Source organism: Aplidium turbinatum, chromosome 4, assembly GCF_918807975.1.
Source record: "Aplidium turbinatum chromosome 4, kaAplTurb1.1, whole genome shotgun sequence".
Classification (NCBI taxonomy): domain Eukaryota; kingdom Metazoa; phylum Chordata; class Ascidiacea; order Aplousobranchia; family Polyclinidae; genus Aplidium; species Aplidium turbinatum.
Window position 1 is genome coordinate 42,539,294 of NC_137475.1, and position 16,143 is coordinate 42,555,436.

Here is a 16,143-nt window from a genome sequence, read left to right on the forward strand (position 1 = left end):
AAAAAGGCCTGGTGTATTGAACGCACTGCAGACTAACGTTTATCGGCCCTCTAATGTTCGATTTTGCAGATGCGACCCATCAGCTGATATTGATAAGGTTCTTTTAAATCTGTCAGTGAGCTCGTGTGGTTGCTTGATCTTATCCAATCCATGGTTCAACAAGTTGATGTCTTGCGCGTGTTGCTTTTTCGTTGTTGCTTTCTCGGTGTTGTGTTTGTCAAAGGATTATTTCTACTGTACGCTCGTTTGTTATCCCTCACTTATGTTTTCTGGTGTAGCCAATTTGTCGAGGACATACAGTTGATTCAAGGGCATGGAATACAGTAATGTTTCTTTTTCTGTTTCACTTTGTTTAAGTAAACAAATACTGTACAAACACTTGCTGTGCTGCATTTTAGACACCGATATGTGTCGCAACTGGTCACCTAGGAGCAGTAGTGCAGGTAAATGTTTATATACTTTCAGCACAAACATAGCTAGATTGGAGCCCTGTGGCGACATTTTTATGCACATATAGTTTTAATAAAGAGTAACCCATACGTAATCTGGGGCCCATCTCTATTCTCCAACACCCAGTTTCCTTGGAGACTTTACTTCTACTTCCGTTCGTTTTATTACTCAATGACACGGTTTGTAGTTGGCGACACTTATTGGAATCGTGTTCCAAGGGCAAGTATCAAGCAGCTGATTTGTAGTTCGGTTAAAACTGCACACTGTCTTCAGGGATGGAGATGTAGGTTGCACGATTGATAGTATGGGTTGCGGAATTTTTGTCACATATGCTTAACTAGTGGACAACTGTTATGGAATGCAACCGACGAAAAAATTCGAGGAAAACGTTTTATTAAACTATTCAAATCTTTCACAATGAAAACAGCTGACCATTAACATACGTCAGTGAATCAGTGGACGTCATAAGAGATTAATTGTCCACCTGTCTGAAACCAGCAACACGTCCGGCAGAACACTTGACTAACTGTTACAGCATTTTCTTATACTGATACAATATAATGTATGTTTTACATTGTAGAAACGGAAATATTACCGTACCGACACATCGCGTAAATAACAAGTCGTTGTTACGCTTTTCCGCGTATCTTAAAGTAAATAATAATTTTAAATGGATGAGCTACAGTACAAAGCTCATGAACATGTAAATAGCATGATTGTTTATTGGAGTAGACTTGACTTCTATTCATCTTCATCGTACGTTTCCTTGATGAGCCTGCGTTGCAAAGAAATGAATGAACGCAAAAGATGTAAGTTAAAATATTTTTGTTTTTAGGCAGGCTATTCGAAACGAGAACTTTTTGGGTGAAACAAGATTCTTGTGTCGTTTCAAAACACTTTTTTTAACACCTAAAAGCGTTATTAGCCTATTTGTAAGCTAATAGTTAAGTCTTTGAATAACATGCCACAAGGACATACACTTTAAATTTGGCAGAGTTTTATTAGATTATTGCGTGTTTTGAGTTCACAACAACGGAAAAGTTTTGCTCAGAACAAAATTAAAACGATTAATTTAAAAATTACCCAACGAAACCCATTTGAATGAAACTCACTGGCATGTGGGGGGTGGCGAGTCAAACTCTCCTTCATTCGTGCAAACCGCCATATCGCTTCCTTGCAGCATAGTGCTGTTGTTGCAGAAGTATCTCACTTGGTCCCCTTCGAAAAGAAAGGGTCTTTCGGATGGCTCGACGCGACCATTGTCCGGTGGAGCGGGCGGATCACAAGTAGCTGCGCCAAATTTTTTACAATTTAGTTTTTATTGTGGAGTCACAGCTGACTTGCTTTGCACAGTAGCGACCAAATTTAAAATAGGGACTGTTGAAATATTAAAAGACGCCATCGTGCTGCTTTTCTACACCTTCTTTCCATAAGATGACATTCGCCGACCAACGTGACAAGTCTGACCTTTGCCACAGGATGTCATAATTGAACAGCTAGTGGGCCAAACAAGAAAAAAGTTCAGTTGAGTTTGCTGGTATTTTTTACCATCAAAGCAAAAACACTTCTTGTTACAACTGCAAACATAGCGGGACTCCGAATAAGTATAAAACGAGAACCTTGACTCACTTGGGACCAAAGCAAGATATCTTTTATTTTCTACCATTAATATGCCCAGAACAAAAAAGATAGTAGGCCTACCGTAGTTTAGCCTATTAGCTACAACAAGCGACATACCAGCAGTTTAACTCCGGACTTTAATGAACAGAAAAGGTGGTAAAAACATGAAAGGTTTAAAACGTGCCTGTGCCTATAGTTGTTATGCAACGCCAACAGTGTGTGCAGCACAGTCTCAACATTTTATTTGGTTTTGAATCTTTATCTTCGGACTGACTGAGCCTTTGATAGGTTATTTCTAGTAGTTTCGCTTCCTTGTAGAGGCTTTGAACCCCTGGTCGACGTAATGCCGTTAACCGAGATTGGCAGAGTGAAGTGTCCTATTGTTCAAGTGTTGTTTTCTGCGAGCTATTTCATCCATTAAGTGCCACTGAATGGAGAGCAGCACTTGAATTGCGTTGTTTAAGCGCACACCCCGAGAGCCGAACCAGCGCCGCTTGATCTTTAATCAAGCGCTTAACCAGTGACCGAACCGGATGAGCTTTCAAATGAACAGGGATTGAAAAAGATTTTCACTAACCCACGCAACGGACTTGAGCGTTATCAAATCTTCCATCATTCTGACAAGTTGCCTGTTCTGGTCCAAGTGGGAAATAACCTTCGTCACAGAAGTAGGTAACGACATCACCGACGCTCCAGGTCTGGTTGCTTTCTGGTTCAATACGTCCGTTACGCGGCGCTATTGGTGCATCGCATGTGACAGCTGGAAAGCACGAAATAATCAGCAAGTCGCCACGTTCTCGGTCATTTACGTGCCCGTGACTATAAAAGTACCAACTGTTGTTTGTTATGATCAATCAGATTATGTGATTAACTGATCGGGAATGTTCTCAATCTTCACAGATTTGTAGCTTAGGCTACAAATCTTTTGATAGTAGGCTAAGTTGGTTTGTGTAGGGTTGCTGAAAGGGAAATTTGGGCTACATAAGCCACGGCTAGAACCTCTTTTTGTTTTTTAAATTAAAGGTTTCCAAAGAAAGCGTAGTGCAGTGATTCCCAAACTGTGTGCCGCGGCACACTAGTGTGCCGCCAGAGATTCTCAAGTGTGCCGCGAATCTTTTTAAAATTTTGGAAAAGAGCTGTTTAAATATTTGAAATAATAGCTTCCTCATGCTGCAGGAAAAAGGATTGATTGCTAGTTACAAAGTGGCACAGTTGTTGGCGAAACGTAAAAAATCACACACGGATGCAAAATCAGCCAGCATTAGCCATTGTTGTTGAAGAAATGCTTGGCATAGTGCTTTCCGAAGAAGTTGGAGTTCTGTTGTCAAATAACACAATTTCATGAAGCATAGAAGAGCTATCCTTAGATTTAAAGGATCAAGTTTGCGACCACTTTGTTACAGACAAAGAGCTGTCTGTACTATGGTCTTAACAAGTTAACGAATCTACTGACAGAACTGAGAAATCTCATCTGCTGGCTTTTATTCGCTTCATTAACTATGAAACATTGGTAAATGAATGTTTGTTTTGCAAAGAAACGAAGGGCACAACCAAAGGAGAAGACATTTTCATATTGGTAAATAAAAATATTTTGCTTTCTGAGTTGAAATGGAGTAACTGCGTGAGCGTTTGTACTGATGGTTGTCCTTCAATGCAGGGGAAACATAAGGGTCTTGCAGAAAGTCTTTGATTCGTTTCTTGCTATAAATCAACTCATAAACAAGAAAGCATTCCGCAAATCATGAGCACATTGTCTAAATTCAGCTTGCACTGCAACATTACTTCCCACCATTTGGAAGCACTGAATCAAGCAATCTTTCTGCAGAAGAAGAACAGCTCATTGATTTACGAAACGACCCGTTTTTTTCAAACGCTGTTTCCACAAAAAAACTTGGATGAGTTTCGGTGGTCTGCTTTCAAATCCCATTCCATGATCGGTGCAAAAGCAATCAAAATTATATTACCATTTGCATCTTCATGGCTATTTGAACATGGCTTTTCTGTTTGGACTGAAATTAAAAGCTGTAAACGAGAGAGACTGCTTGGAATTGACGATGAAATGCGGGTATGTTTGTTAACAATGCAACCTCATTTCAGTCGTAGCCATATGTTGGTATGAACAAGCACATCCATCGCATTAACACGTGGAAACAAATTTTTTTAAAGCAACTTTTCTTCTCTTGTATAAGTGTGCCGCAAGCATTTTATAATTTTTCTAGTGTGCCACAAGCTGAAAAAGTTTGGGAACCACTGGCGTAGTGTATTCTTTGCCTATTGATCCCAGGTCTAAAATTATCCGTAGGACCCCCATCAAACCTATTGAGTTATATGTTGATATGACGTGCATATAACCGGATTCCTCTGTATTTCAGTTTAGTTTGTTTTTAGTTTTGACAATTACGAAAAACAATATAGGCTACGCCAAACACAGCAGAGGTCTACAAAAAGGTAAAAGTGACAAAACGCAAGCGTTAACGTGCTTGATATCGAAACAAGACAATCAGTTAATATATACCACAGTTGCAACACATCTAGTAGAATTTTAAAGTTTAAAAAAACGAAAAGAGTAAGCAAAATTTTCAAAATTTATGTGGATAAAAAAACAAACACAAAAAGAAAAAATAGACAATTGCTTTGTTGATCACTCTTAGTGCGTCATCAAAAGTGCTAATGGTCTTGAATAGAACACTCTTGATGCGTAGCTCATCATAGAGAAAAGTATGGTAGGCAAAGTAAACCCCAGAAAGAAATCCACTTACGCGTGCAACTGGGAAGTTCCGTTGGACTTTTTTCATCAACTCCGACGTTAAAAAAACGTCCGCTTGTGCAAATAAAACGAGAGACATCTTGGTTAGTGGATCTATATCCAACTTTGCAAGAGTAGATGATGCTTTCGTCTTCTACATAGTTTTCTTTCTGAGGTCCAAATTCAATGTGTCTCTTAAAAAGTTCCGCAGGATCTATCGTTGGTTGCTCACATGATTCTGTACAAAAGGACAAAAATTAAACCTTTTTCTTGAAACTTTCTTTAGGTGCGTGATATTTCTAATCCTATAAAAGTAACAAAAATGAAACGACTGTTTCAAAAAGGACATGGAAGCAGTGGGGTAAGATAAAGGCGATGAGAAAAATCTACTCTAATGGAAATCAAAAACATGCATCGGTGATCTCAAATCGTAAGAATAAAGCCAGAAGAGCAACCCAGCGCACGTTTGCATTGTACTTTTCCATCTCCAATGAATCCTTTTCGGCAAGTGCAGGAATAGGTGGTGACGCCAAGGTTCCTACACGAGGCATGCCTAGCGCAAGGTTTACGGGAACAAAAACTGTCTGTAAATGAGAAATAAATTTAAATAAAATGAACTTACTGATAAATTTTTATCCACAAAGCTCAATAAATAGTTCGTCTACTGTTAGGCTATATCTGTGTTAGTAGGCTACCCTTAGTTTGTCGATTAAGAAAAATGATAGAACTGTGATAAAGAGTTAATTTTGTTGTAGGCTATCACAGACACATAAAACAACTTTTACAGTGTTTATATGTCTATAGTCACTTTGAGCGCAAAATAGCAACCTCATCGGAAGGCTTCTTCCGTCGAGATATAGATTCACAAAGAAACATCTTGTGCAAGTATTGTGCACTGGTAAACAATTTCTAAACATCACTCAGTTTTGATGATTGATATCAGGAAATTGTCAAAACCATGCACTTTCATTCATTTATTGGGCTCTATTAAGAATACTTACATACACACAGCGGGGGTTCGTTGGGTGTCCATTCACCATTTACACAAGTAACCCGTCTGCGTCCGATAAGTCTGTATCCAGCAGTGCACCGATAGACCGCTTCGTTTCCGCTTCGGAAATAAGTTATTCTGCCGTTGACGGGGCGAGATGGGACACCAACACACGCTAAAAACAAGGAATGAAACTCTGTGATGACGTAAATTTATGTTTTGAACTTTTGATCTAGGGAAACGATTGGGAGATCGCTTTCCGCTCCTAAAACACAGAAAATTAACTTCATTCACGGTTTATTTGAAAGGTCAGATTAATGTAGACCTACACATCATTGTGTTTTGTTGGTCGGCTTCCCCCTTTTAAAACAATTTGCTGGATCCCTTCCTATTTTAAACCTTTTTTTTTTTTCGGAGTGAAAATGGTTAACTGCTTGGAACCACGTAGAGGTGTGATGTTAAAACAGATGGCTCTCACCACATCTTGTTTAAAATGAAAACTCATCATTGATAGAATGATTTGGGTCACGAAAGCTAATGCCAAGCGTTCGTTGAAAGAATTAAAGGAATCACAAAGCTAATGCATAAACAAAGACAAAAACTAATAGCCTAATGTAGGCTAGATAAAATGGATAGGTTAAACGTTAAATTAATAAAATTGCTGTAGTTTGATGTAGAGCTGTGATGCAAATTATAATTTCCGCAGCACAAATGAAGCTTTTTCAAAAGATGTTTATCCTTATACAAAAAAATAGAGTCAGATGAAATTCCAAATGTTTTCCAATTTGTAATAACTTGGGCGATCACCAACCTCCGCCTGTTCGTCTGATGCATTTCGGAGGAACAGCGAATGTCCAGGAGCCATTGATGCAGTAATTATATCTCCTCCCTTCAAAGTTGTATCCCTTGTTGCACTGGTATCGAACTGGTGATTGCAAAGCTGTGAAGGCAATCGCTTTTCCGTTTGCTAGATTAGGTGGAGGGTCCTTACAACCTCAATAAAACAAAAGCTTGTTAGGACAATCTGCAGATCGTCAAGAATATAAGTAGCTTACAATTAAGCACTTTTCAAAAAGGATGAGCAAAAGATGATTTAGCTTGAAAAGGATGAATTTCTTTTTCAAATAAATCTCAAAGACAAATTAAAGGCGAAAGTTAATTTATACAGTAGAAAGTTTAAGAAGCAATTTCAACTGACAGATTGACAGACAACCTGTAACAAAATTAAATCTACTAGATTAAACTACAGTTGAAGGTTTTGTTAGTTTTGTTACTGTATTTCTTTTTCACAATATCATTTCTTTTGCATTCTGACAAAGAAAAATAAATTGAATTGAATTGAATTGATTGGGGAGCATCGACCCTTACAAATATTTTAGAATCTATGTTCTGTCGCCATCTCTGCTTGAAGCAGATTACGTATCAACACGGGTTATCTGTTTCCATGAGTTGCGGTTTTGAATTAGCTCGCCTAGTGTTGTCAAATTGAGTTCGGTCCATGCCTAGATGTTGTCACAAATTTTGCTAACTAGATAAACGTAGCTAGCAAATTTCAATTTATTTTGAATGTTTGAAGGTCCAGTTTACGAATTCGAGAATATCCGATCATTCCTTAAAACACACAAAGTCGAGCAACATAGCCAAATTTAACATATTGCTTTTACTTTTAACGTTCACAGAACATTTACGTCAAAACAAATTTTATATCCAACGTTTTCGACATAGCCTAGTTTTCTCGTCAAGAATAACAATCATAACTTTATCTACATCTGATGAACAAAATATACACCAGTGTCAACAAGATATTTATCGACTAGAGCTGGGAAACACCTGAATTTGAATTGCACACAAAAGTGCAATTAAAAATCGCATTTTCTTTCTTGCGCATGTAAAAACAAAGTTTTGATTTAGCAATTTGAGATCATGTCCAGAGGCAGGTCTGAGTATACCAAACCAAAATTTTCGAAGCCTTTCACATGAAACGCAATTATCCACCTACAGATAATTATATGTGGTTGCGGCGCGTCTTTTTTGTTCTGCATATTTTAATAAATTAGTGTTTCGTACTATTCCAATCTGCATGTTTATATCACCTCTTCACCGTTTAAAGCTGATACCTTCTTTGAATTCTTGTGTATGATATTGAGTGTTGAACTGGTCAGAAGAATTGATTTTTGATAAGATTAATCTTCAACTACTGCATTTTGTTCATCAGATGTAGATAAAATTGTAGCCCTATTGTTATTTCTGACAAAGACACTATGAGATGACGAACATATTCGATATAAAATTGGTTTTTAAGTAGTTTTTTTTCTTCTGTAAATCTTAAAAACAAAATTAAATTTGTTAAACTTGGCTATATTACTCGACTTTGTGTTTTATGGTAGCCTACAACAAGACAAACTTCCCACCGAAGCTTTATCATTCCTTAAAAATTGGAGGCTAAATAAAACATTTCCGTTTCAATTGTGCAAGTTTTTCATGTCAATGATTAATTTAGCCCAGGGTTTTCCAAACTTTTTTGCTCGCGACCCCTTTTTAATCTCCTAAAATTTTCTGCAACCTTTCACAGTAAAAATGATAAACAGTGAGAAATATAGATTTATGTATTAATTGAAAGGCTGAATTCGAAAGAAAATAAAAACAAGCTGCCGGTACTCGAAGCCTACTACTTTATACGTAGTTTTTACTGGACACAAAACTAAAAGCAAACACATTTATTCAATGTGATAAGTGCGACTGCTTTGCGCTACAAAGCAAGTTCAGCCGTGGCTCAGTGTTCGTTAATGCTGGTGTCAAGGCGACTTCAATGTTGCTTTAAAGTTTAAAGATATTGTCTTGATGAAGTGGTTGTCTGGGTAATTTTTTAACGAACACTTCAATTTAAGATTTCAATGCAGAAACATTGATGCTTTCTTCCTGAAGGAAAAATTAATTCGTTCAATTTTTCAAGCCAATCTGACAAATAGCATAATTTCAAAAGTTAAATGTCATTGCAAAAATGGTGGACCATGTCCATATCTGAATTTTTTTCCGTAGGAAAAATCACTGCTTCATTTTTGTCAACATATTTTTGTTAACCCTTATATTGTTTTCTTTGTATTTGTCGCCTGCTCTAGAAAACACGAAAAAATTATTGCCTGGTTGTTTCCTATCAACGTTTGAACTAAAGTAAAGAAAAAACGGTAAAAAAACGCGTTTCATACAACCGGTCAAAAATGACCGCAATCGTCCTTATAGGTAAAGTTTTGGCTGTTGAATGCCATCTTACTTCACAACGCAGTAAAAGTATTTTAAGACTCCGATTCCATTTCACCGCATCATTTTGCAAAAATACAGGTGTGAGTGCACGATTCTTTATAATGTTAATACCTTTCACAGCATCTAGCACAGAAGTGGCAAATGCAGTACGGTAATCTACTTTGCGTAACATTGGTACAACCCACTCTCTGCGACCCCGCAAGGGGTCGCAACCCTCAGTTTGGGAACCCCTGATCTAGCCTACTACGAAATATGTCCAACAGTTGTCGTCCTTGAAACATGTTAACAATCCTTGAAGAACATTGTAACATCTTTTGAAGGTAATTTTCTAACTTTCTAGAACTTCAACTATCCAGTCACACGACGATAACTTACTTACCTTGCTTTACTCCGAACGTCACTCTAAACAAGCTTGTGAAACGGGCAGATGTCACAGCTATTAAAGCTGCGATGATGACAAAGATCTTCATGGTGACAAACATTAAATGACAGTAATGTTAAGCCTAACCTTAACGTTTATATTGAAGCGTTAGCCTGAGGCTGGTAATAGATAGAAGTGGAACGATCGCGCCTGACGAATAAAAACATTTGCTTACATCAGTAAGAAAAATCCCAGGCCAGCTGAACGGGACATTTCGCGTTTAGCTAGTGGCCAGAAACAGAACTAAGAAGTAAAGCTGTTATTTTTATAAGAGTGACATTTTCTGAAGAGCAAACAGCTTCTACAGTTGAAATAAAATGATTGAATCATGCCAAACCTCAGCAACATATATTGATTACTAACTAAGCAAAAGCTGAGTTTTTCAGGTGACAAAATAAACTCATATCGACACTTGCGAAACTTCATGAGTAACATTATGTACCGATATATAAAACTCTTAGATCAATACTAGAAGCCTAAAATATACCAAAAATGCCTCAGTGATTAACTGTCTGATGCGGTCGTTGTCAAATCGCCCGCTGCGGCATTCTCCAGTGTTGTACTTGCACCGAGAAAAATCATTTCCAAAATAATAATTTAAGCATTTACACATTTTTAAAAGAGCGCACTTCCTCAAAGTGTTTGGCTCGCTAATGTGGGTAACAACTAGAACATCACACAACTAAGGCGAAAGAGAAAATTGAAAAAAGAAAACTAATCGGGAAAAAATGATGGTTTGCGAAAGAGAGGTTTTTAGCGCTAAAAGTAACTACTTTCAATTCTCTCATTTTCGCAATCCATCATTTTTTCCCGATGCAAACTTCAATTCAAATTTCTCTTTCGCTTTAGTTGTGTGATGTTCTAGTCGTTACCGCTAATGTGGATGCTGGCTTGAATTTGCGCGACGCTCCAAAGGAGGTGGGTTCGACACCGCTCCAGAGCAGGCGACTGTGTCTCGATGCTAAACTTAATGGCTTGCCAAAATAAAGTAAATTGAGAGCAATTGACTCGATAAATAAACGTTCCTTTGCCGCTTTCAGTAACCTGCTGTGTTGCATATGCGCAGTGGATTGCATTTTGTAGCTGTGGGCGCAAATAAATACACACTATCAACTTTATAACCCGCCATTGCTTCGTTGATTTGCAACTTATATACTTCCTCAGACCTTTCTTCCTAAAATGCAAGTAGTAAAAACTTCGAAAATTTTTGCTAAGCGACAAAAATAAAAACTGAGATAGTTAGAAAACATTTCCAGTCACGTAGAAAGAAGCATTTCGAGATTGGGGCTTTCCGCATTTTTTTTTGTGTTGAAACATAATTGTTCGCCAGCGGCTCTGATTGATGTTTCAATGGCGTGTTGGAACTAAAATTAAAGTAAGGTACGTTGTTAATGCAGTTTGTCAAAGTTAAAGTTTGTGGCCTGAAGCAACTGAGACTTCGAAAAACAAGCCGCCAATAGTCGATTATTTGGGAATACATTTTAGATAAAAGAGTCTGCAATCGTTTAGCTACTCGAATTTTTAAAGTTAGAAACTTACACAAAAACACATTTCTTAAACGTTGAATTGCGTTAGTGATTCAAAGCCTCTGCAAGTTATGCGAAACTGCCAGGATTAAGCATTGCAAGAAGCTTTCCCAGTTTGAGGATAAAGATTCAATCAATCAATCTACTGTATTTTTCAATTCGAACATAAAGATTTTTACAATTACAACCACTCAAAATTAGTCACTGACGCAATGGGTATTAGTTTTTGACCTGTCAGTGTTAAGTATTACGTGAATACTGAAACCAAGGTGTGGTTAAATTTTTTCTATAGCCCAACTTAGGGGGGGTCAAAAACTGGACCCAATAAATCAACCCAAGTAGTGGTTCTAAAGTTTGTAATATCAGAGCAGCACTGACGAGCCTGATAAGTGATAACCGAAGCACATGCCCATCGCTATTCTTTCTGTAAGATAACTTTATTGTCGAACACTAATCTATTTTTTATAGAAGCAGCCTGTTTTTGAGATCACCCTAATTGAAACGATTTCTATAATCGAAACAAAATTGTTGAGAAATAATTCAATTCGAAACGAACTTAAACCAGAAATTACTGTATGTCTAGCAATATTTGTTTCTGCATAGCATAAGTCGCAATAACAGGCAAACTGTTTTGAATGAAAAAAAAAAAACACAAGAGGAAAAGTTGGTATCGAAACGAACTATTTTTGTTTTCTACAGCTCACTAGCACTGCTTGGAAACACGGTTGGTTTTGAATCTTTATCCTCGGAAGGACAAAGCCTTGAAAGATTATTTCTGGTAGCTTTGCATACTTGTAAAGGCTCTTGACGCATGGCCGGTTACCGCGATTGGCAGAGTGAAGTTTCCGATTGTTGAACTGTTGTTGCCGGAGAATTATTTCATTCATTAGATGCCGCTGAATGGAGAGCAGTCCTGAAATGCATTGCTCAAGCGCACACCCCGAGAGTCGACCAGCGCTGCTTGATCTTGAAGCTTCTTCGTTCTAGAAGTCACGCGCTAACCAACTGAGCTATCGGCAGTGACGATCGGTGAGGGAAAGCAAGGAAAGCAGTGCTTACCTTAGCAAAAACTATGCAAAATATAATGACTGAATTCTAGGTTTAACTTCTTATTATTTTTATCACGTCTATTTTAACTTGAAAATTACTCTATTCGTGACTAGAATTACTCGTAACGCTTGTGAGTAGTTTAAGTCCTCACCAAACCGCATGTCTTGCCTATAAATGCCAATTGACGCAAACGCTTCTGTCAGAAACAACCACTGAAGGTCCAGGGAAGCAACTATCAAACTTGCTTTCCCAGGTTCAAAAAATGTCAAAAAACGCCTTCGTTTTATCCAATCCTCACTCGTTTTGCAAAACGTCACCAGCTGCTTAGCCAATTAGATGTGTTATGGTTAGTTTTGCTTTCCCAGTGACGTCAATGCGTACATTCGCTAGAGCGACTAGACTAACTCGTCAGAATGGTCTCTCGTCAGGGTACACGCACAACATCATAATGCCAAAAAGCTTGTTGCTGTTTTTTGATGTCTCCTCGCCATGTACTTTAGCCTACTGTACTAGCTTTCATAGTCATGCCTTTGCCCTTTTTACAGCGTTGATATAACGTTACTTCGCCAATGAACGTTCAGGTGCGGATGCAATATTTAGTTTGTTAAGCTTCTATACGCAGGAGGCAAACTTATCCAGCTTTTTGTACAAATTGCTTGCGGTTGTAATGTTTAGGCCTAAGTGTTAGTTTTTGTAGTGTAGGCCTAACTGAATATCTGAGAATGAACATTCATGACGAATTAAACATTTAGACAACTATTATTCCATGTGTAACAAAGGATTTTGGTCCTGCAACGTTAAAATTAAGATTGTTCATGACTTCTAAACATTAAATGGATGTATGATCACGACATAGGCGAAGCACAATTTGACAGATTTTTATTTTTGATTTGTTTTGGAAATGCTCTCAGAGCGCACCAAATTGAAAGTGTTTTTCAAAAATTTCTGGGGGAGGCCCCCCAGACCCCCCGCTGGAAGTGTTGCCTTCGGGCTTCGCCCGACGGTTACGCCCTTCGTGCCTACTACCTTGCTGCAGCATATTTCCAAGTTGCTTTCCCAACGGTTTAAGCCACCGAACGTCACTGGCTATCGGGGCGGATTTTATTCTTCACAGCGCTGCTAAAATAACTTATCTGGAACTGTAGCTGTGTTTGCTTAGTGATTGGTAAAAAATAAGTTGACTTTTATAGAACCGACTACATTTTCTATCGTTTCAACAATTCTTTTAATTGAATTTGCGTAGCTTATGTTATGTACTGACTGCAATACTGTGGCAGGACACTTAAAGGCATGCCTGAAGGTGGACACAAAGATTGGCTTCCTTGCCTTCCCGTCCACTTAATCTAAATCTTCAACCACCGGGTGTAAGCCTGGATACGACAAACAAACTGCAATACGTTCTTCAATTGTTTAGTTAACAGATAGCTTACAGTAATAGTGTAAATTTAACAAAAAAGACAAATGTAACGACTAATTTATTTGTCCATTCAGCTTCTGTTAAAATTAAAATTTTGAGTTTCATTGATGCCCATCTACTTCATGGTCACAAACACGTAACATTTCTGCTCCGAGCTTATTTATATAGCCCGGATTGCTCTTGAGAAGGATATGGCTGAGCTCGTGCAGTAGAACGCGAGTAAGTGGTAAAAATAGCAACATTTATTGACTTGAAGTGTTATTGTTAAATATTGTACGCAGCAATGTAGGATTTCAATTCTTTAGCATTTATATACTTGGCTGGAAAGCAAAAACGATTTTCAAAATTAACCATTACCGACTTCAACGTTGAAGTAAATATTTGTATTAATTTCATACTTTGGTGAAGATATGCAGCATGAGCTAGACAAAAAGTTTGCTGTTTTACCTTTTTCGGCAGTTGCATTTAATACAATGTGATTCTAATATATATCTTTCACTAATCCTGCATCTTTTATTGTTCAATGTATCATTGAAGTTGCCTACTCAATTTTAGTTGTATCCAGGATTTTGTCTGCTAAATAGGATAAGGAAGGGATCACAACCTTCAAATAATAATAATCGTGTTTTTATTTGCGCCCATTGCGATAACACACTACAGTATACTGCGATCACAGATGCGATACAACAGACGACAGGATGCAGCGAAGTGACATACAGTATAATCTTCGAGTCAGCTGCTCCCCTTATTTTGGCTTGCCATTAAGTGTCTTTGCCGAGACACAGCCGCGTGCTCTGGAGCGGTGTCGAACCCACGTCCTTTCGAACGTCGCGCAGACGTTCTCACCACTCGGCTATGTGGTTGGCCAAGTTCTCTCATTAGTTTTCGACTTGAAATCCTTCGGGATGTCGAGCAACTGCCCGCACACTTTACTTAACAACAAAATTTTTTATGATGTTTTTGTTGAACGTATAGGCCTATTGTTTCTTTAATTTAGACTTAGAGGATACGAACCCAACATCTTTTGACTTATACACCAAACTACAAAAGTTTTGTAAATAAAAAAATGCACATTGCTAAGTTTCTATACATTAGGCTGCGTAACGGAAAAACTAATCTACTAGGCGGAAGTTTGCTTTTTGCAGCAGCCGCACTTTTCAGAAAATCAAAATGTCAAATTTGAGCAAAATAATTTTATTACGAAGTAACGAGATAAATTTTCGAAAAAAAAAAACAGGAACAAGAATTTTCAAAGTGTTTCAATTCGCGGAAAAAGCCTATGTTCGTGAAAGATCGCTGAAATTTATCTGAAAATAAATTGTCTAATTTCCAGTGCCATTCGCCGGAGGTCTGGTCCAAAATAACTTTGAAGGCATTCCGATTTCCGCTCTCCGAATTTGATCGTCCAGCCATGATCTGTGTGCCGCAACGCGGGCAAAATATCTAGGAGCGTTGAGCAAGGTACAGGAGCCAAGTTGCTGGCTCGCTATGCCAACGGTGTAAAAATTCTTATTCCACTCACAAACGAGTGCCCCGCCTTCATCGCCCTAAATTCAAGATAACATTACAAAGTTGTTTTGTACAATGTAAAAAAATATTAAATTTTCATACGAAGCAATGTTTGTTGATGCAGTTAAACATTAAATTTGTGGTAAGATACAGTTTCAGTGATAATGCTCTCGGCTGCGTTGACACTGTCTGCTTTGTATAGCATAGGCCTATCTGCGATGGATACAACGCTATAAAAAACACACATTATTAGAATTTATAATTTAAGCAACAAATTCGTTGTTAACCGGCAGGCATATCCACAGTGAGATCTAATTAGTAGGCTAATTACAGCCAAGGAAGTCATTTAAACATTGCAGTTGAACCATCACTTCCTCTTGGTGCGGAAAGAACAAGCAATGTATTTATGCAAGTTTCAAGTAATCATGAAAGATTAGCTGAGTATGCGGATAAGCTACTGGCTAGTGACGTAATTCAACAGCTGTTGCTGCTACAAACATTACCAAAATCCCCGCACACTGCCAAACTGGCAAATCGATCTCATTAAGTCAAAACTAAAATGTCTGAACGGTCGTAAATGTATAGTGAACTCATTCAAAAATCAATTAGTTAATTATCTGGGACGCATACGCACAATTTTATATATTATATAATATAGTATATACTATATTACTGTATATCATAGAGTTGAACCCATTGCAGTTACGCCTTCTCTCAGCCAAGCAAAATATTACTCCAAGTCCATTCCTTTGATGCTTAGTGCTACGTAAGAATGAAAGTTATAAAGATTTTTTGAAAAAGGTTAAAGTTATTTTTTGAATCGTATGAAGATTAACTTATTTGCAAAGGGCAACTCTGGACAAGGAGTGAAGGTCAGATAGCTTACTTCGCATGGGCTTTGTCTTGTCCCGTCAAAGTGGCCGGCACACAGGGTCGCATTGTTGTTGACCCTCCGTCCAAACGTCCGAGCGGACAGGAGGGTACACTGCCGGTCAGACATTACTGGGACTTCAATGGACGCCAAGTGGCCTGCCACCTCACCTGCAGAGTGACGTCATAAATACAAGCTCTCGACACAATACAGGCTTGTGACTGAAGATGAGCGCACTATTCATCTCGGTATATCATGAGTATGGAAGTTTTTTATTTCAT

General features: G+C 38.1%; 2 protein-coding genes across 2 annotated transcripts in view; both read right to left on the bottom strand.

The window, feature by feature from the left end:
* Nucleotides 1–707: 707 nt before the first annotated feature.
* On the bottom strand, nucleotides 708–9,582 carry LOC145768083 (sushi, von Willebrand factor type A, EGF and pentraxin domain-containing protein 1-like). Its single transcript, XM_082579547.1, has 8 exons — nucleotides 9,448–9,582; nucleotides 6,619–6,801; nucleotides 5,818–5,982; nucleotides 5,281–5,400; nucleotides 4,830–5,054; nucleotides 2,648–2,830; nucleotides 1,563–1,740; nucleotides 708–1,225 (listed from the first exon to the last, which is right to left on the bottom strand). The coding sequence occupies exons 1-8, from the start codon at nucleotides 9,548–9,550 to the stop codon at nucleotides 1,192–1,194; spliced, it is 1,191 nt and encodes a 396-aa protein (XP_082435673.1). The 5' UTR covers nucleotides 9,551–9,582; the 3' UTR covers nucleotides 708–1,191.
* Nucleotides 9,583–14,109: 4,527 nt separating this feature from the next.
* The window catches only part of LOC145768593 (sushi, von Willebrand factor type A, EGF and pentraxin domain-containing protein 1-like), a 57,954-nt gene continuing 55,920 nt past the window's right edge, over nucleotides 14,110–16,143 (bottom strand). The window contains exons 49-50 of the mRNA XM_082580122.1: nucleotides 15,878–16,032; nucleotides 14,110–15,029 (exon numbers count right to left, since the gene is read on the bottom strand). Of these exons, the coding sequence (XP_082436248.1) occupies nucleotides 14,805–15,029; nucleotides 15,878–16,032 (380 nt within the window). The 3' untranslated portion in view covers nucleotides 14,110–14,804. The remainder of the gene's footprint in view (nucleotides 15,030–15,877; nucleotides 16,033–16,143) is intronic.